The sequence below is a fragment of the Microchirus variegatus genome, assembly GCF_963457635.1.
Source record: "Microchirus variegatus genome assembly, chromosome: 7".
In the NCBI taxonomy this organism is placed as follows: domain Eukaryota; kingdom Metazoa; phylum Chordata; class Actinopteri; order Pleuronectiformes; family Soleidae; genus Microchirus; species Microchirus variegatus.
This window is the reverse complement of record NC_139808.1, coordinates 7,924,245-7,945,528: the sequence shown is the minus strand read 5'-3', so window position 1 is coordinate 7,945,528 and position 21,284 is coordinate 7,924,245. Positions and strand designations below refer to the sequence as shown.

At 41.9% G+C, this 21,284-nt stretch overlaps 1 protein-coding gene across 1 annotated transcript; it reads right to left on the bottom strand.

The window, feature by feature from the left end:
• Positions 1-1,921: 1,921 nt before the first annotated feature.
• On the bottom strand, positions 1,922-9,641 carry atrip (ATR interacting protein; the record flags this gene model as incomplete). The annotated part of the gene is made up of 17 exons (XM_083892622.1): positions 1,922-2,031; positions 2,553-2,774; positions 2,863-2,932; positions 3,016-3,102; positions 3,188-3,279; positions 3,810-3,946; positions 5,168-5,358; positions 6,140-6,184; positions 6,379-6,601; positions 7,140-7,304; positions 7,662-7,767; positions 7,962-8,045; positions 8,137-8,303; positions 8,419-8,531; positions 8,616-8,786; positions 9,107-9,180; positions 9,308-9,641. The coding sequence occupies 17 exons, from the start codon at positions 9,639-9,641 to the stop codon at positions 1,958-1,960; spliced, it is 2,355 nt and encodes a 784-aa protein (XP_083748748.1). The 3' UTR covers positions 1,922-1,957.
• Between the last annotated feature and the right edge of the window lie 11,643 nt (positions 9,642-21,284).

Below are 21,284 nucleotides of genomic sequence, written 5' to 3'. Positions count from 1 at the left end.
GCAACTGTGGTGTCATGACTCATCATCAGTGGCTACAGTGTTTCAACACACCTGGTTACGCGGCTGTTTTTCAGAATGAATGACAAGTCGATGAAGGCCACCTGACCGCGGGACACCTGTTTATACACCTGTACAAAAGCGCATCTTACTTCTCTCTGCCGGAGTATTTACCCTCACTAGTAACTCCCTTAGATCACAAGGAGGAGTGAAAACACCAGGAAGTGAGAACAAATACTATAGAACAGAAATGACACGGCTTCAAAGTAAAGATCCATGATGATTGACATAAAAAAATAAAAAAATAAAAACATCAAAGGGTCCAGTTCTCTTTTGATGGTCCTGGTCCACTCTCTGTGGAAGCAGAAGAGTCTAAAAACATGTCACAGTCAGACTTATTTCAGGAACACCTCCAGATCTTAGAGCCTGAGCAATCATGACTACATTCATGACTAAAGTAGTGGAGTAGTTGGTGGATCATCAAAACTATTTTCTGAAATGTCAAGCTGACAGTAAGATGACTAGATACATGATCTAATATAAAAGCAGATGATGTGTTGAATTATTGTGGAATGTTTTTTTGTGTGTGACTACACAACAGACCAACAGCAGCCGGTGAACTGCCTTAAACTCTTATACTGGATGGTACAAACTTCACTTTTTGTTTCCATGTCTCTTCTATTCACCATTAACTAGGTGCTTACTAAAGTCGCATACTAGCCCTTTATTAGTAATCATTAAGCATATATTAACCTTATTCTACATAACCGTATTCTACCTCTATTACGACATGAATTAATTAATGATTTTTCCTACACAAGGTCTTAATACATGCTTACTAATAAAGGGCTCGTATGCCACTTATATGCATGTTAGTAAGCACCTATTAATGGTGAATAATATTCACCATTAATAATTATCACATTATCACATATTATGTGTTCCCTGATCTAAAGTGTATTATGTAAATGTAAATTCATCTTGAAACTAAGCCACACTCCAAAAAATATATTTGCTATAAATAACCCACAGAAACAACAGTTACTGTAAGTGTCTAGATACATATCTGGTTTCTAAAGTGAACCATCTGCTGAATGTTTAATATTACTAATAACTATGAGTAAACACAGTTCTGGTTTTTCTTCACTTGCTTCACACTCCCTTCCTCATTAGTATTCTCTCTCTCTCTCCCTCTTTATCTTGCCGTTATTTAAAACTTGTCTGAAGGCCATGTACAAAGCCTCCTTTTATTTTTAACATGAAATGTTCACCACTCGTTCTAATATTGGCTCTGCAGTACGTGGGATTGGAGTTGCCACGAGGTCTGCAACGCTCAGCCATGCAAACTCCACCCCAGAAACACGCCACTTTGTTAGAACATCTGAATTTAGTCCCACAGTTCTTTGCTCAAAGAGCAAATTTAGTTAAATCTTTCATTCATTTTCTCGATGTTTGTTTCTCTTCCGGAGTAATTAAAACAAAACGATAAACAGTATCAGAAAGTGCTCATAAAATCCTAGAAAACACACATAAAGAAGTAATTGCTTCATAGCAGTTCTGTTTTGTTATTTTTTTTAATTTTATGTTGCAATTTTCATTTTACTTCATTTTACAAAACCATATTTTTTTAAGGAAATGATTCAAGTATTTTTGCACGTACAGACATTAAAATAACTGAAAAACGTCAACCTGCCTGTAATACAGGAGTAGACAGGGAGTGAAGCAGCTGTTGGACATGAACACAGAGTGTGGCAGGTTTTTTTTGTGTGTGACCGATTTGTGTTAAAAACCACTCGACGGCAGATTCAATTCTGCAACTGCCAGTCGTGTTAAGAGCATTGGTTTCTCTCTAATCCTTCATTTGTCTTCAAAGAACAGATTCTCTGTTCTAATGTTAGTCCAAAAAAAAGCAGTCAATAAACGTGTCTCGTGTATGTTCATTGGTCACCTATGCAGTTGGTCAGGAACCATTATCAGTTTCCATGTCGTCTGTGTCGTCGCCCTCTGAGCGGCAGATTTCCTCAAGTGCCAGCTCTGAAAAACAGGAAACAGGGAAACCTGAGTGTTAACTTTCCACGGTGATGTCACGCAAAATAAAACAACAAAAACATTCCAAGTACACTACCGTTCAAAAGTTTGGGGTCACATTTGAAGGAAAAGCACTTTTTTCAATGAATATAACACTATATGAATCAGAAATACACTCTATACATTGTTAATGTGATAAACGACTATTCTAGCTGCAAACTTCTGGTTTTTAATGTAATATGTACATAGGTGTATAGAGGCTCATTTCCAGCAACCATCTCTCCAGTGTTCTAATGGTACATTATGTTTGCTAATCGCAGTAGAAGGCTATTGGATGATTAGAAAACCCTTGAAAAGCCTTGTGCAATGATGTTAGCACAGTTGAAAACAGGTTTTGCTGGTTCTTTGACAAAAGGGTAAAATTATTATTTTTAATAAAGATCATTATTTCTAAACAAATCTAAACGTCTAAACGTCACCTATGCAAACAAATTGCATAGGTGACGGTAGTGCGACTCTGTGTGTACCTTCGCTCTCGCTCAGCTCAGGAATCTTCCTCAGCGTGTCTCGCACAGCGGGGATCACCTGGTCGTACATATGCAGCAGCGGCCTGCAGCTCTCGGAGAAGCTGCTGTGATGCAGCAGCAGCCAGTGCAGCAGCAGCAAACACTCCCTGAGCAGAGACGCCGCCGGGCCGCGGCACCACGCCAATGACTCGGATGAGCTTTGTTGTCGGGGTGAGAGCGAGCCTGAGCGGACAGGGATTTCAAATTTCACCGAGGGTCAAAAACTGCAATTTTCTCATGTCATTTAGTTTAAACCGAACATTTAATTGACCTGTCGGCTCCTGAGAGCCACGGAGATCCAACCACTGACGATGGAAAACGATCACCACGGTCTGAACCAGCTGATAAGAGACAGAGACTTGTGTAAAACAGTGCCAAATGAAGTTAAGGGTCAATATGAACGAGACAGAGCAGAGAGTTTTACCTCAGTATAACACTGACAGCTGCTGTTCAGGTTTGTTGTCCAGCTTTCTGCTCTCTGAGTCAAAAGTCGGCTCAACAAACGAACAACCTGAAAAACAATAAATATTAGCTGTGGCTACAGTAATCACAGGAAGACTGAGCCGAGTGTGTGTGTGTGTGTGTGTGTGTGTTACCTTCAGGTCCAGCAGAGTCCAGTCTGTTTGTGTTGCCTGGTTGTCTGGTTGGATTCTGATATACTGCAATAATTTCAAGAAAACACACGGGTCTAAAGGAAAAACAAAGAAAACAAAACAAATGGTTCGAAGTTAAAATTCAGCTGTGGTTCATTTTATTCAAATCACATGAAGATGAAATCTGAGTCAATATTATATCAGGGTATATGCAGGAATCCTGAAGTTAATTTCAATACCTTTTTAAGACTTTTTCCAAGACCTTCTCAAAATATTTTAAGACCTTATTGCCACTTCAAGCTGTAAGCAACATATTTAACTTTGAGAAAATATTTAATTTGCAATTAAATCTATAAAGCATAATTTTGGTCGTTTGTTCGCGCCAGAAGGAGTGCGTTCGCTGTCACAAGATGCGTAACGTCACGTCGCATACTTTTTAAGGGCCTTCATTTTCCCAAAATTGACTTTTCAACTTTTATTACTTTGTAAGACCCTGTGGACACCCTGTTAATTTGGATCACCACAAACATCTAAAACACAAGCTCATTGGTGGAAACCTAAAACCTCACAGTATGGTCATGATATAACAGTGATGCGCCGTAGCAGGGGTTAGAAAAAGCCTTACCGTGCTGAGAGCAGAGCTGTTGAGCCAGCGTCTGGTGGTCGGACAGCAACATGAGGACGGACACGCACTCGGAGATCATCTGCAACCTGCTCTCTGCAGACAGACACACACACACCACCTGCAACACACACTGCAACCTGAGAGACAGGGAGGGAGAGGTTAGATGTGTCCAAGTATGAATTTACTCTTATTTTCAAAAAAATAGAACTATGGAGAAGTGGTGAGTCAGCAAATCAGATCCTGTTCAGACCTAGTCTTGAGTGACAGTAAGTACAGGTGAGAGTGTGTCCTAGATGTGTGTTCAGCTCTTATCACAAAACCCACATTAAGAGGTGGTTTGGAGACACATTCCTTGGCCACATTAATACTCATAGCCTAACGATGTTCCAGCAAGTTCCATGGCTAAACTGAACTGAGGTCAGTGAAAAAGACTACAGACAAATCCACACCTGCTATGTTTTAGTTTTAAAATGCAAAGCTTCTGCTAAATTTACATCTGCCATTCACTCGACGACACTTAAGATGGAGAAGTTTAGAAAAGCTGCTAGCTTGTTGTTTTAGTATGAACAAGTTTGATTTAGTAAGACAATGAAATATCTGCAGTTGACTGATTTGAATGAGTCACAGCTCAACAATCTGTAAATGTAATGCACTGAAAACAATGTCATATAAGAGTTTTTTTCAGCAGATGATTTCCATGAACCTCTGTGAGTGGTAACCTGCTGCAGGTCTGTCATCAGCTATTTCTACTCACTTGTGTCACTCCCCCCCACCCACTGACTGTAAATACCTGCAGGTGATTTACAGTCACGGGTCATTACATAACCACTGACAGTTCGTGGACACACACACACACACACCCTGGTCAGCCACTCCTACACCTCCAGGGATGCTCCACCCAGCTAAGTGTTGAATCAGATGTAAGCATGCGTCACCCCTGTGTATGTGGCAAATCTTGGAAGAATTAAAACAGATTTGAATGTTCAATCTTAATGCTTGTGGTTGCAAGTATTCAAGAATAAAACAAAAGTCATGATCAACACACTGAATTAGTTTTTGTAATGATCAAAATTATCCCTTAACTGTGAACCGTCATATTTCTTGACTGCTAGTTTTTAGCAAATGTGCAGTCAGACCTGTGTGTTCTTGTATTTGTTACCTCTTTAAGATCATTTCTGACATAAACAGTGACCTTGTCAGGACCAGTATTCTTAATGAAGACCAAATCCTGGCCCTACTGAGGCAGAATCTCATTTCTAGGGAACTGGGTCAAGGTTAGGAATAACACTTCACTGTTGTCCCTGCAGTGAGCTAAGAAAAATAGCTGCACAATCCTGTTAGTACGACTGTGTTTGTACCTGTCAGTGTGTGTTTGTGGTGTGTTCTCGATGAGGACACGCAGCGTCTTCACGGCACAGAGGACGAGTGCCTCCTTCTGTGAGCTCCTGCTGCCACCACCACCACCAGCTCCTGCTTCACACAGCCGTAGCACTGACTGAAGCAAGGCATTCTGGGAGCACAGACCCACACCTGCAGCTGATGGCTCAGTCTAATAAACAGAAGGAGAATTTTACACCAATATTTTTCTTTCAAAGGTCCATAATTCTGCATCAAGAAATCTCAGGAAACAAATAGTAACCACGTAAATATTGAGTAGAAGACTAGAGTAATGTCCTAGTCACGACCTGTTAACGCTTACATTTTAAGAAAGCTCCAAGTTTAGGATGTCCTTAATACAACACGTTTGTTGCGATTAAGAGTTAATAAATTCAACTTTTACACAACAACAAAGAATGCTTGTTCTTCGGCCAAAAAAGGCTTCAGATAAGGAGAGAGATAATAGTACGAGTAATACTGATGTATATATATATATATATATATATATATATATATATATATATATATATAGAGAGAGAGAGCGCTCCACGAGCCGTGACATGGCTACAAAACTACTCAGAGTGAGCCTTTCTCTTCCTGGACTCATACAATATGTAACTTAATGGACTTATATTATACTATATTAAATTTTGTTTGTGACTGACTAAACTAGGAATGGTAGCTTTTACTTTTTTTGTTATGGTCTGATTTTTTAATTTTCTACAAGTTAAAAGAGAAATTCAAGTCAACAATCTCAGTACAGAAAGGTACATCGGAAAATGACACATTTTACATGCCACATGTTATTTAGACTTTAATTTTTAAATAGATATTTGAATATTGGCACAATAACAAAGGCGAGGAGATACTATTGGTTAAGCTAAATACGGTACAATACATTTGAACTTGAGCATGCATGTGTGAGTGCTACAGAAGCGTGGTGCAGTCTGTACCTTGAATGTGCTCTGATTCTCCTTCAACAACACAGTTTCCACCACCTGAGGGAGCAGCACAAAGGTCAAATGTGTGACAGGTATATATGATCATTAGCTCTGTAAACTAAAGGTTCTTTTAAGGTAAAAAGGTTTTTACCTTAAAAGAACTTTAACAGGCAGATTGTTTAATACTGACAATAACCATACGATGGGAGTTTTAAATCAACCACGATTCTAACAAACTGTTAAAACCTCACCTCATCACTGTGGGCCAACAGCAGGTAGAGAAGTCGCAGAGAAGCCAGGCCGGTGTCCTCCACATTGAAACCAGGAGCAGCACAGCCTGCAGGGAGTGAGCCGGCTGATGTAGAGTCCGATCCAGCGCCCGCTGAGCTGGAATGGAGCGAGTCCAGAGCCCGGCAGAGGCGAGACAGGTGAAAGTCCAGGAGTGGAAGGAAAAGAACTGCTCCAGGACATGATCTATACACAGTGACATTTTTGTTTCTTAATTTTGAGCTCAGGTGATCAGGTAATAATTCAAACTAAATGTAAAAGGTTTGCAAACTTAATAAAAATACAAAATTGCTCAATTAATCATCAAGTATTTTGAGTTTTTCTTGTTTCTTTGCTCCATATAAAAGAGAAATCATCATTTCCAGGTTTGGGAAACACTGATCATTTTCTGACAGTTTATGGACCCAACAAGTACTTTATTAAACGAGAAAATAATCGACAGATTAAAAGTATATGAAAATAATCATTAGCTGCAACTTTAGTAAGTATGTACAATAACACAAGACCAAATGATTTGTCATTTGGGCATCACCATGCTGCTACACCATTTGGCCAAAAGAGGGCTCTGTTGATCACCAAATAGATGAGCTTAAACTGTGTTGTGTTGTTCTTGATTCTTCAGTGAGCACAGTCATTATATAATAATAATAATAATAATAATAATATATACATTAAATTGAAGTTCCAGCCGAGCAACTGTACTTTCCTCAGACAATGAGTTTACCTTTTGTTTCTGCTGCTTGCTGCAGCTGCTGATTGGCTTTGACTGAGCGTGTTCAGTCCAGTTACAGCCAGATTCTGGAGGGGATTCAGAGCTGCTGTGGGACCACTGTCACCCTGGACACTTGATTTTGCGACGGAATGGGGCAGAAAACCTGCGGCCAGGCCACTGAACACAAAAAGACAACAAAAGATGAATCAGTCATTTACAACAGTTCAACTCACACTGTGTTTGAGAGCAACCACTGCTTCCACTCTTATTGCATCATTAACCCTACCATCATTAAGTCTTTAAAGGACAAAATAGTGTCTGACAAAAGGTTAAAAATTAAAATACAGATTATATCATAACAAGAAGATGGTTAATATTGAGGAGTTTTAACAAAATATTTCTGTTTTGGTGGATTTGGCACCACCATGTGCCATTTTAGTATTTTATAAAACATTTTGTGTATCATTTCTGTCACTAGGGGGCTCTCTCTTCAGTTGCCATAACATGTCTAGAGAAGAGTGGCAGCGTGTTCACCTGGATGTCTGGTCGATGTCCGTCAGTCTCATGGACAGTAAATGAGAGAGACTGAGGCTGCTGGGAGAAAGAGGTGGCTGCAGTAACAACCCCAGTAGGACGCCACCTGCAGGAGAGACGTAGATGGATACACAGTTGATGTGGGGGAGGATATGTTTTCTTTGCTCATCAATGTCATCACATGCAATAATTGTACTTTAATTAATGAATAATTCACTTAAATGAACAATATTCAAAACTCTGCACTGATGGGTTATTTATTTACATTAACTCTTTTAAAGAGGCACAGCAACAACTGACCTCGATGCTGCAGGTGTGCTGGTCTGACAGACATGAAAGGGTCTGGGCGAGACGTTTCCTGTCTGCTGTTGGACACCCGGTCTGCTGAAACACACACATGTTAATTAAAATGCATTGATTCTGTACGTCCATATAAACACATCTGTTACACCTCTAAAACTATCATTATCATCACGTTCCCCACCGTCTCTACGAGTCTTCATCGGCGTCTTCACTGGTGTCGTTCTGGAGGGGACATGGGCTCCAAATGTCTCCTTGGTGATGAAACCATTTCCCGTTGGAGAGGGCGAGCTGCTGCCGCTGCCGTGATGCAACTGGGCGAGACTGCTCAGCACCTTAGGACTGAGAGTGGAATACAGATTGTGATGTGTGACAATGTTTAACAGCACACTGTTATGAACTATAATATTACATTCATTGTGAACATTATTTGTCATTAATGCCGACGACGGCTGACCTTTTTCTTGACATCGGCGAGGCTGTCTTGCTTCTATCTGAAGTGTGCAGTTTGGATTTCATCTCATTCATCTCCGCTTCTTTAAACTGCAGCTCAGACTGCAGAGACTGAACCTGCATGTGAATAACATGTCTTTATCATATTATTCTGAGGAAATGTATGCACTGTGAGTGTTTTTTTTTTTTTTAGCTCCTCACCTTCTTGTTAAGCTCCTTCTCCTTGTCACTCTGCTCTCTCTGTCTCTGAGTCTCCAGCAGGATATGGTTCTGTCTCTGAGCCTCTTTCTCCTGCTGAGCTGCTTTCAGAGAATCCCTGAGGACACGAATCTCCCCGCTCTTCAAAACAATCTCCTCCTCCACCTCCTTCAGCTAATAACATGCATCCACACAGACATTTTTTTCTTATGCAAGCCTATCATACATTTTAAATGCCACCAAACTGATCACACGTTTCCTCTATTTTGAAAAGCACACATTGATCCTTTACTGTTTATCATTTCATCCCTCTACTAAGTCTGCATATCAAAAACTATTCAGAAGTGTTGTATATTTTGAGTAAAAAATGTAATACATTTATTGTCATTGAACAACCATCTGATTGTATGAACTGCTATTTTTCATTAGCCGAGATAAGCCTGTTTATATGCATATCAGGAGCTTTCTGTAAAGTTTTATAAAGCGAGTTTCACCTTTCTCTTCAGTTCGGCATGCTGGGCCTCCAGACTGTCCTCTCCGCCAAACCCAACCTGCTGCTGCCTGTTACCTTTACACATAAAACATCATATCATGTCAATATATTCATTTCAAAAAAGGCCATTCAGTTAAATGTCTGTTAGCCGTATTCTGCTGAATACAGGATGCTGCAATAATCAGTTCTGCTCTAAACTCACCAAGAGGTTCTCTGGTTGGTATCCCAGCATTCCCTCTGTTGCTACTGCTGAATCCAAACGTGTTCTCTCTGCTCTGCTTCGTTGTGGCTCTGCTCAGAGGTTTGCTCTGTACTGTGGACGACAGCCAGGCAGAGTCTGTTTGTTTTGATTCTGGTTTAGACCCAGGTCCTGGTCCTGCACTGGCCGAGGTGATGGCCTGCGAGGCGATGACGTCGATCTCATCCAAGTCGTCTTGAGTGAAGCCATCGTCATCTCCAAATGGATCATCAAAGGCAACTGCAGTCACAACTTCGTGGTTCAGTCCTCGAAGGCGCTTGGTGGGAGGACAGTTCATGCTGTGAGGAAAGACAAAAAGGAGGGAGACGTAGATTCAGTAACAGAGAGTTATGAGCCATGACCTGCATACAACTGCTTGTTGTGAGGGACTCGTCTTTCAGCTGGAAGTTTGTGGGTATGAGTCCTAGTTCTGCTAGTCTACATCCCACAATATGACTCCACGATTGCTTCTGACGGCTAGAAAATGCTTTGCATAGATGCACTGTATGATTGTGTGTCTGAATGGATGACAGCAAAACAGCGTGTGAAGCAGTCATTGTCATCACGACTAGAAAAGAAAAAAGAGTATTTACAGTTTGTTGGTCAGAGGAAGAGACCTGTACTTAAGCCAAGGGTAGAGTAATGCTACTATAGAAAAGGGATGAAATCCATATTGTGCGAACATAAAAAACCTGTCAATACATCTATGCATCATTAAAAAACAACAAGAATCATAATGCAAACAATAAGACTTCAGCATTTTACAGAGCAGCTCTGCATCATCACCGCTAAGATAATATGGACTAATTGGTCACACTTAAGGACCATTGCTCAAACTTGTACAGACCACAGACTAAACAGTTAATGGATAGTACTGGATTTTAGGTTTTTCCCTTTTCAGACATCCAGTCTCTTGATGCTAACTAGTATTGGGCCAATAACAATACTGGATACATGACTGTTGCTGAGAAGCTGCAAGAAGCCTACATGCACTCTGACATGAAGAGATGTAGTTATTATCTGTGACATATAATTACTTGCCAACATGATGGAAGTCACAGAAGAAAAATTTAATTACTGAAATTTAATTTTTTCTTATTACATCCGTGGTGATTTCTGACTTGCTATCCCACTTTTACAGTTTTGGTTTGATTTCCTCCACAATATAAGATTGTTCATTTGTATAATTATGTTATGCAAATCAGATGCCAATAAAATGAAACTGTAACACGCCAAGTTACAAGGAAATAACATAACAATGTATCAAACAAAAACGTTGTATACTTTGTTCTGGTGAGACTTTTGTTGGTTTTGTGTGACATGTAATGCATGGTCATTACTGTTGTTTTGACTGCTGTTTGGATAACTTGCAAAGAGTGGTTCATTTTAAATGTTAGAAATTGTTATGTGATTGTTTGCTCGTATCAGAAGACTAGCATGTTTAGTGGGTGTACTTTGAACACAGGGTTTGGCGTGTACAGTTTCGAGAAAAGGATGCAAGTTTCAAGCAACATGTAAAAAACCTGTAAGAGAGTGAGTGGTGTTTCAGCGGTGACAGACACGATTAAAATTACGTTTTCGTTTCTAGTTTTGCCATACCTTCAGAGTTGTCTTGTCTCCCGGCGCTGCTGCTGCTGCTGCTGTGATTCTGGTTAGCCGTTAGCTCACCGATAACAAGCTGTGATGGAAAGTTAGCCTGCTAGGCTAACACGGCGAACTCCGTCACGGCGCTATTTTATTTCCAGGTGAACACGCACTAACTCTTTGCCTCAGTATTCATTTATACCGCGAAATGACCTGTTATACGGTAAAGTATTCGGGCAACACAAGGTCTACACTAGCACACATTTCATTTAGCACAGCGCTGCTGGAACCATTCAACAACCCGCCTCAGTGCTGCTGAATCTGACCAATCACAACACTGCTCTGCCGCTTCAACCAATCATAGAAGTCCATGCTGTGAACTGTTGCTGTACGGGTCCCTGTTTAAGACAAACCGTACGAAACGCGAAACTTAAATGAATGTTATAATTCGTGTAATAAACTGTTTTTTTATGATAATTTCAGATATTCAACATCAACTCCGTGTAAATTTAAATTTAAATTAATTATTTTTAACAATTAATATAATTTGTGTTTTGACGTCGCTCAGCTCGTCTCCTCTCTCATGTGGATTTTGGCAGATGGACTGTCAGATGGCACTGTTAGGAAAGATTTCAAAAAAGGAAATTTACAACACTAACAATAAAGCCCATGATTTACATGTAATTATTCATGAGTGAAATTGCTAGGACACTGTTAATTACACAACAATGATAAGGTGTGTAGGCTGAAATAGTCATTTTTATTCATTTGTGTGTGTGTGTGTGTGTGTGGGTGGGTGGGTGATGGTTATAAAAGAGTGATTAATTCAATAAATAGGTCTAGTCCACTGACCATTTGGTTACATTGATATGTTATGTCCTTGTTACTTGCTGTGTTAGTTCCAAACTGTAAAAGGGGGGGGGGGGGGTGATAACAAATCAGGAACCACCATGGATGTAATGAGGCAAATTTAAATTCATTAATTAAATGTTGCCTCTGGTGACTTCCATCATGTTGGCAAGTCATTATCGGACACAGATATTAACAGCATCTGTTTATTTGTCAGAGGTTGGTGCATGTATAAACTCTCCCCTTATAGAGGCTTCTTGCAGCTTCTCAGCAACAGTAAGAGCGCTTTCCATTTTTAGACAGAGACAGGTCTATGTGTCACATGTGAAGCTCTGCAGTGTGTGTGTGTGTGTGTGTGCATCTCTGACACATGCTGCCTTTCTCCATCAGAAAAAAATGTGCAGTGCTCAGGCATCCAGATGCATCTGTCATCATCATCGTCATCAGACATGCACTCAATCTTCACCACAGTAGCAATGCCACCGTAATACAAAAAAACGATGAAATTGATTTCATGTATTATAATTATTGACCATTTTGCTTCAACATCGTTAGGAGATGAACACGAACGAAGAGAGAAACTTGTCGTAACTCTGCATTTGATGATAAATTCTTTGACTTGATCGCAACACATAACTGGCAGTTGAGCTAGTTACCATAACAACCAAACAGTCAAAGCGGGGTCACTGAATGAATCAGATGAAATGAAGCCTACATAAATGTACCTGATTTTTTTTCTCCCCCAACTGCAGAACAGATGCTGTAATTGTGCAGATGACTGCTTTCTGATGCTCTGGACTCAAAAGCACACGATATTGTCCTCTCTTGCAGTGCCTGCTCTGGACGGAGCCAGATTGAGTCACGCTGACACAGATTACACCTTTATTCCGCCATTATGCCTCTGATTCCTGAACATATGCACCTTCAAACAGAAATCCAAATGTATTGCCGTCTATAAAACCTCACAGATGCACTCTTTGTGTTGCACGTTTAACCCCAAGCTTAAACTAACCACAATTCAAATCTTTAACCAGTTTCTCAGAAATGACCAAAACAAGATTATCCACAGTGTACGATGCTACAAAAGCTTGTGGAAATGTTTCTCTTAGTTTCTGTATGAGCTACAGACATGAGACTTTAGCATGGCACTCTATCAACAGCCTTGTTTTCATGGAGTTCCCCTTTTACACAGAAGCAGCTAGAAACAGTAGACCTGCCAGTCAAATAATCTTTTCCAAGTGATTGACAATAACTAACTAGAGCTGACAAAATCTGCCCATGACAGCTGACATTTAAGTCAACAAAAGCCAAATGGGATCTGCCAGAAATGAATAAACACTTTTGTTGACAGCTGCATGGAAATAAGACTAATTATGCAAAATAAATACAATGAACATCAACCCCTTGTGTGTGTGTGTGTGTGTGTGTGTGTGTATATATTATATCAGTTTATTCACATGGATTGCAGGTAGATTATCTCACATTTTGGAGCCCAATCACCAGAAACAGAAACATCTCTGACAGACACAGTGCAGGGGAACTAAATCACCCATCATTCCTTGAGCAGCATCTCTGTTGGGACTGGGAGTTTCTGGATGAATAGCTCGTACATGGATGGCTGGATGGTGTGTTTCCTCTGTTACTGTGTGTATCACTGCAGCACAGGCTGCCTCGTGCACACATCGAGGCTTCAGTGAGGAGTTTCTCTCGGAGAGGAAGCAATCCAGAGGGAGACCGCTGCTTCTGATTTGCCGATGACCCTTTAAAGGCTACCTATCAGACAGCACCCTCGCTGTGTGACTATGTGTGTTTCCCCCTCGTCTCGGAACACTCTGTGTCAGCTTGCGCATATTTTTATGTTTGCAGTGCTGCATGCATGCACGAGTGTGTCTGTGCGTGCAGGATGCTGAAATCTGGAGCTGTGGAGGAGAGGGAGGGGCAACGAAAGAGATGCTGAGGAAATTCCTGACAGCATAAAGACAAGAGGATATATCAGAAGAGGGAGGTGTGTAGGGGATTAGTTACAAATGGTCAGATGTTAAAGATAGAGGGATAGTGAAAAACATATTGAGCAGAAATCAACAAAGTGAGCGAGGAGGAAGAGGAGGGGGAGACGATCTGCTGTAGGGAGCAGCAGCATTGTTGATGCTCACTGGCAGCTGTCCTCTGTTGCCGTGACGATGGGCTGCTGGCTCTCTGGACCATGGATGGGCGACCAAACGGTGAGGAACCAAAGATCTGCCTCAGGGTTATAAATGAAGAAATGTGTAATTAATCATGTCTCATTTGATGAAGATGGAAAGCAGCTCTCTGTATGTGTGTGTGCATGTGGGTGTGTGCATGTGTGTGTGTGTGAGTGCGTGCAGATGCGAAATGGCATCAACGTTTAAGGATTTCTGAAGGATTTTTGTGTTTGTGTAAATAATAACTTTTGGATTTGTGTGTTCTTAAGTCATTATGTGAGTAATCTTAATTTTCACTGTTGTGAGAATGTGCCATTTGTCGAATGCTCACAGTTGTGCTGCTGCTCTCCACTGTCTCCACACACAGGTGCCATTTTGTGCTCCTCAGCTCATGCTGTGTGTGTGTGTCTTTGTGAGTGTACGTGTGTGTGTGTATTGTGTGTGTATTTCTGGCAGAATGTAGCAGAGAGTGACTCATGGTTGTGATGTGCTGGAGTTAACAATACTGTTCCTGCATCTAATTTGATTTGCTGTTGAGCTGCATGAGCGTGTGAAGCAGAATGGGGTTTGTGCTAGCCTGGGGGCGTTAACCCTTCACAGCGTGTACGGACACCATGTCCACATTCATTATATGCAATAACAATCACAAAGATTCTGAGGTTCACTCGTCTCACTGGAATAAACCCACTAACTGTCTGCAGGTAGAGCTGCACCTTGTGACCCAGTTGCATAACGTCGATAAATATAGAGGTCTGAGTCCATAGTGCATTCAAAGTGTAACGAAGAAGTGCAGTCAAAATGGCAGCATGAAGATTGAGATTGTATTATCAAATAGATGGATGCTGGTTTTTTCCACAATACATGGCTGGATAGAAACGTGTGAATAATAGAAAATAGCATAGGGTGAGATATAATGAGATAAGATCTAGTTTCAAGTATTAGTCAAACTTTTCCATCGTGCAACACAGAATCTATCTATCTATCTATCTATCTATCTATCTATCTATCTATCTATCTATCTATCTATCTATCTATCTATCTATCTATCTATCTATCTATCTATCTATCTATCTATCTATCTATCTATCTATCTATCTATCTATCTTTTTAATGTTCTAGCTACCATGCGAGAATCTATCTTTCTTGCTAGTTAGCTTGCGAGCTACTAAACTAGAATCTATCTTTCTTGCTAGTTAGTGTGCTATCTATCTATCTATCTATCTATCTATCTATCTATCTATCTATCTATCTATCTATCTATCTATCTATCTATCTATCTATCTATCTATCTATCTATCTATCTATCTATCTATCTATCTATCTATCTATCTATCTTGTTAGTGTTCTAGCTACCATGCAAGAATCTATCTTTCTTGCTAGTTTAGTTAGCTTGCGAGCTACTAAGCCAGAATCTATCTTTCTTGCTAGTTCGCTTGCGAGCTACTAAGCTAATATTTATCGATCTATCTTGCTAGTTAGTGTGCTATCTATCTATCTATCTATCTATCTATCTATCTATCTATCTATCTATCTATCTATCTATCTATCTATCTATCTATCTATCTATCTATCTATCTATCTATCTATCTATCTATCTTGTTAGTGTTCTAGCTACCATGCGAGAATCTATCTTTCTCGCTAGTTAGCTTGCGAGCTACTAAGCTACTAATCTATCAATCGTCTGAATGAAAGACAGATGTTTCAGTTGGTGGTTTTGACGAAAGCCGAGTTGAACGAACAGTTACAGTATTGCATTTGCATTTTTCAGGTGCACACGAACCTGACGGACGGAATGGTCGTTCTGCTTTGTGTCTGCTGAGAACTCACCAGTGGTTGCTGACATCACAGTAATATTGGTACCTGTGTGTGTGCTTATCCCAGATGACTGGGCGAAATCTGTCACACCTGAGCCAGCGGGACGCTCTGCGAATCCTGGCAGCCAGCCACCATCCAATCACCATGCAAATCAAGGGTCAGAGGGCATGTGGTGCTGAGGCAGACAGGGGAACCTGGGAGCCCCTCCCCCTCAATCTGCAGCACCTCAACCTGCCCCTCCCAGTGATTGGAGGAGGGCATAATGCCTCTAGTCCCTCCTACCAGGACAGGTAATAAAACAAATATTCATTTAAATAGCCTAGAAATCACCAGACTCTGGAGATCCTGCTCAATCCTATTTAACACCATCCAACAACCAGTGACAACATCAACACTGTGTTGCACACCCACTGCAAGTGCAGAATATACTAAATATACTTGATGTTGTGTAACATTTGTTTTGGACTGTGTATCCCAATCTTTTATTCTGTTGTTGATATCGCCGCAGACATTATTACAACCACCTGTCTCTGCCACAAGACCACTGTGATAGAGGACGGTACGGCTACCTGTCCAGCTCCCCGGGGGACACAGTGGACATTGGTCATCAGGTGACAAAAAAAACAAAACAAGATATCACTGTGATTTCAGATGCTCTGAATGTGGCTTGTTGTTTTATCCATGTGACAATAATTGAAGAGGTGTTGGTGTCACTCTAATTTCCACTTCCTTAGAACCCCCATATAATGTTCAGAACCACACTTCATTTGTGTTTCTAAAGTATAGAGTAACTCAATGATTGTGTCCCTTTCCTAACGTATGGCCCTGGAGGCAAAACCCTAAACCTATGGAAAAATGTGTGCTGTTTCTCATTTTTTCTATTCCCTCAGGATCCAGAACTGACTGGTCGTCGACCAAAAGAACAGAATTGCCTGATGGGATGCTGCAATAGCAATGTCGAAGAACCAAATGGCTGCCACAGTCAGGTATCATCAACCATGCATATAATAATGTTCCAATAACTATGCCAACACAATGCATTTTCGATTTAAATACTGAAGTAGTAAAAAAAAGAAAAAACGACCAAAAAAACAACAACAAAACTTTTTGCCAAATCGTAGCATGACAGCGCAGACAGAATAAAAATAGTCAACAGACCAACAACCTGACATTATGAGACAGTTTGTCTTTGCTATACTGCACAGAGATAAACATATGTAATTACATGTCATGTTTTATATGTATTAGATGTGTTTGGTATAATGTTACCTGTTGTTGCAGACTGATGATGAGGATTTCATGCTTGAGAAGCCCCTAGGCTTCCTGCCTCTCCACCATGAGCTGGACAGTGGTCTGGGCTGGACTGACGGCTCACTCCATCAGGGGGACTTATCAGGGCTGGAGACCGAGGAGGGAGGCTTGGAGGACTGTCATCCACACGGGCCTCTTGTCCCAGGGGGTTGCGGGGCCTACGGAGGTGGCGGCTCTCCTTCATCTGAGTCTTTTATTTCCTCTGAGCTCAGCGACTCTGGGTTCTACAGTGTCAGCACTGGAGAGTTCAGGCACTTCCAGAGGCTCCTGGAGAAACGAATGCGGCTGTACAACGCCAGGCTGCAACACCAGGGGGAAGCCTGTGACAGGCGAGAGCGGCGTGACAGTTGCCCCAAGAGCCACAGAGAGCTGCTGGAGGCAATCCCTGAGGCGCTGACCATGCAGCCACAGAGTCAGCACCTCCACCTTGGGATGGAGGAGGGTTTCGGGCCAGTCATGGACCTTCCATCTCGTGGACTTTTCAGGTAGAAGCCTAACAATAACTGCACCTGATTCAGTTCTATTTCATTGATGCATTCTTGCCTAATTGTTGTCATTTTTATTTAATTCTTTGTGCACATTTGCACAAGTTTGGGGGACCCAAATTAGGGGACCTAGGGCACCCTACGTTGAAAAAGACCTACTTCTGAACAATATGTCTTGAAATATGTTACCACACTTCTGTTAGTTGATTTTATTCTTTGTGTTCCCAGGGTCTCGTCAGTCCAGTTCCATAAAACTGACCGACCTTGCCTTAATCGGCACAGCTCCAGCAGCGGGGCACTCTTCAATCCGTCTCATGCACATGCTGGAATCTCACGGATGACTGCTCCGGTCCTCTCCACGTGCAGCACCCCCTCCAGCCACAGGAGACCACTGGTGCCCATGCAGCCTCACCACCAAGGTTCCAGCTCAGTGGGGATGCTGAGGAGGAGCAGAACACTGCACCATCGACCTCCTCCACAGGAATACCGCCGCAGGGCCAGTCACCCAGCATCCCCCTCCTACTGTGCAGCCACCCTGCACCACTGCGTAGCTGTCACGCCACATAATGTCATGCAACCAGGTCTGCCAGAAGAAGGTGAGCTTGTGACTGGTGTGATGTCCTCCCACCCAGTAGCACTGGCCCTCTCTCCCCAGCAACATTCCATCAACCTGGGGCACATGAGGCCAGCTGACACTCATGAGCGATGCTACGACAACAACAATAACAGTCAAATTACTCACCGTGACTGGTGGCACTCACAAGAGAGACTCTTGATGCCCGAGCCAATGGTGACAGAAAGGGACAGAGAGATGGAGAGGGAACTGGAACAACAAAGGCAAATGCAAATGGAGAAAGAACTGAAGATGGAGATGGAAGCACAGATTAAGGAGGAGATGGACCGAGAGAGGCAACAGGAGCTGGAGAGGAGCCGAGTCAGAGAGCAGCAGCAGCACTTCCAGAATGTGGTTCACGCTTCTCAGGCTGGAGATGTCAATGACACGTGGCCAAAACCAGCTAGTCGGCAGTCCCAGGGTGGCGGGGGAGCCAGAGGACTATACAGCACGCTGGAAGGCCACACAGGTTCATTTCTTGGTACTACTGCTGCGGTTGGATGGGATGCAAAGAAAGGACACCTTTATGCGAGTTCAAGCCCGAATCCCAGTTGTGGTCTGCAGCCAAAACTTTTTCCAAGCGCCAAGCCCATTCCAACCTCACGGATCTCTAGAAACCAGCTCCTCAGAGACCGGGCGTCTCAGCTGGCAGATGAGCGCAGTGGGATGAGCACTGACGAGGAGACGAATACTGACATGCTGATGGGTCGGTACTGGAGCAGAACAGAGAGGAGGGAACACTTTCTGTTGGCGCGTGAGCAGAGGCAGCAGCAGCAGCTGCAGGCCAGAGGAGGCGTAATACGAGATGCTGTCAGCAGAGGAGGAGCCATCACAATAGGAGGAGGAGCCACTCTTGGAGACGGAGGTCTGCTGGACCACGGAGGAGTTGGAGCTTTCGCAGAAGGACGTTGCAATACAGTGCTGGAGCTGAGTCAGAAGAAACTGAGTCGTCTGAGAAACAGGAAGCTGTTGGACGACTGGACGACAGTCGAAGAGCTGCTGAGTCATGGGAACAGGATGGACAGCCAGGAGGACACCATGTGTCCGAGCTCTCTCCTGACAGTCACCACTGTCTAACTGCATGGACGCCACATCTAACTGTGTGAGTGTGTGTGATGTTAAGGTAACAAAAAGGCATTTTTTCATAAAATCTAAATGTTCTGTCTTTTTCGGAGTAAGGAGAGAAGATGGGTATCAATTTCATCTCTAGGACACATTTGGCATAGCTTAGCATGACCATTGGCAGCAAAGAGGGGACACTGCAAAACTGACTCCATCTAAAATATCTTCTTGTCTTCCAACAAACCCAAAGCTGTGTGACATATACCAACCGCTCGCTCCCTCTCCAGCAACCTGGGAGGCTAACCAAACCAAAATGCAACTTATCTCGGATTGTCTCTTCATCTCATTTGTTCAGTAAATGCATCTCAAAATGTATATATCAGTCAGCTTTAGAGATAATGAGGGGGTTTCCTCTTTTCATGGAGGTAGGCTTGCAGGTCCCCGTCCTCTTCCAGTGGCTGTGCTTCGTTAAGCAAATCATGGCTGGACTGTGTTCTTGATGAAAAGCTTAATTCATCCAGGAAGATATCCAGCTGAAGACATCGGCACAGCTGGTGCCATATGTAAGAATGTGGCCAAAAACGGTAGCTACATTCAAATTCAAAATACCGAGGTCTTTCACGTTTCGTTTTCTGTCGTAACTGGCAACCCGTGGTTGCTCTGCAGCTGAGACTCTACTAACTGCAATGATTGGTAGACGGCGGTAGGTGGCGCCACATGCCAAAACATGATTTCAAAAACATAAACATGATTTGCAGTCTGCAAAATATTTTTTTTAATGCAAATATTTTGGCTGTACTGTTGTTGTTGGTGAGTTCATTTTGTTATATGAACATTATTCCTGAGTCTGTGACATTTCAAAAGTTAATTTGGTGAATTTGCAAATCATATATATATATATATATAATATCATCAGAAATCTGTTGTTGAGATATAACGTCTATCAAAGATAAAGCTGATACTTATCTTCTCATGTGACTCTGTGGAAGACAGGGAACAGGAGGTTTCATGGAAATGTCTGACTGTTCCTTTAATGAATGTGTGTGTGTGTGTGTGTGCGTGCGAACTTCACTGTCATCGCTCCTCATCACCTCAACTGTTTTGTGAGAGTGTGTCACTATTGTACAGCACTCCTGACGAAAAATGTGTCAGTGCATGACGTTTGTGTTACGACGAACGACTGAGCGAGGTCAGACGAGTGTGACGGCGTCATGTTTCATGATATTTCACAGGATCTTTGACTAAAATTACACACACGCTACGTTTTTTGGACTCAATTCCCTCAAATAGACGGTGAGAGTTTGGGGAGCAATATGTTGTTCTGCGTGCTGTAACTGGCTGTGCACTAACATCAGATTATATACTTCTACTACTTATACATCAGGGCCACAAAACACATCAGCAGCCTGTAGCAATGCAGACAACGACAAATAAGATTTGATATCAAATCCTGAATGTTTTTTAATAGAAAAAAAATCTGTTTACACTTAGAACATACAAATCAGCGAGAGCTTTTGTAACGCGATGATAAAGAACAACCACGTGGTTGACCTGCGAGTTAAATGTGATGGCCAGAGTTTTGCAAAGGACTTCGATCTCATCTTTAATCTGTTACATGAGCTGCTGCGGGAGTTGATGTTGCATTCACGTCTTATAACAATGTCAGACTTCATTCACATGCAGATAAGTTGGGAGAAAGCAAGCGAAAGGAAAGTCAAATATAAAGAAGAGGAGAAAATTAGCCACGAAAAATCCCCAACTGACACTTTATCTACACTGCAAGGGTTTGGAGCACAAACTACAAAAATACTACTTTTTAGCCAAAACAGCACTTGCACCTTTTTGATTTCAGCCTTTATTTTAAAAAGTAACTATTATTGGGACCTTATTTTTGTACCATTTGATAGAGCTCATCAAGAACTTTAAAACAGGGGTCTCAAACTGGCGGCCCGGGGGCCACGTGCGGCCTCCAAATAAATTGCATGTGGCCAAACAATTAATATAATGAGTTTAGAGCTGAAACGATTAATCGATTAATC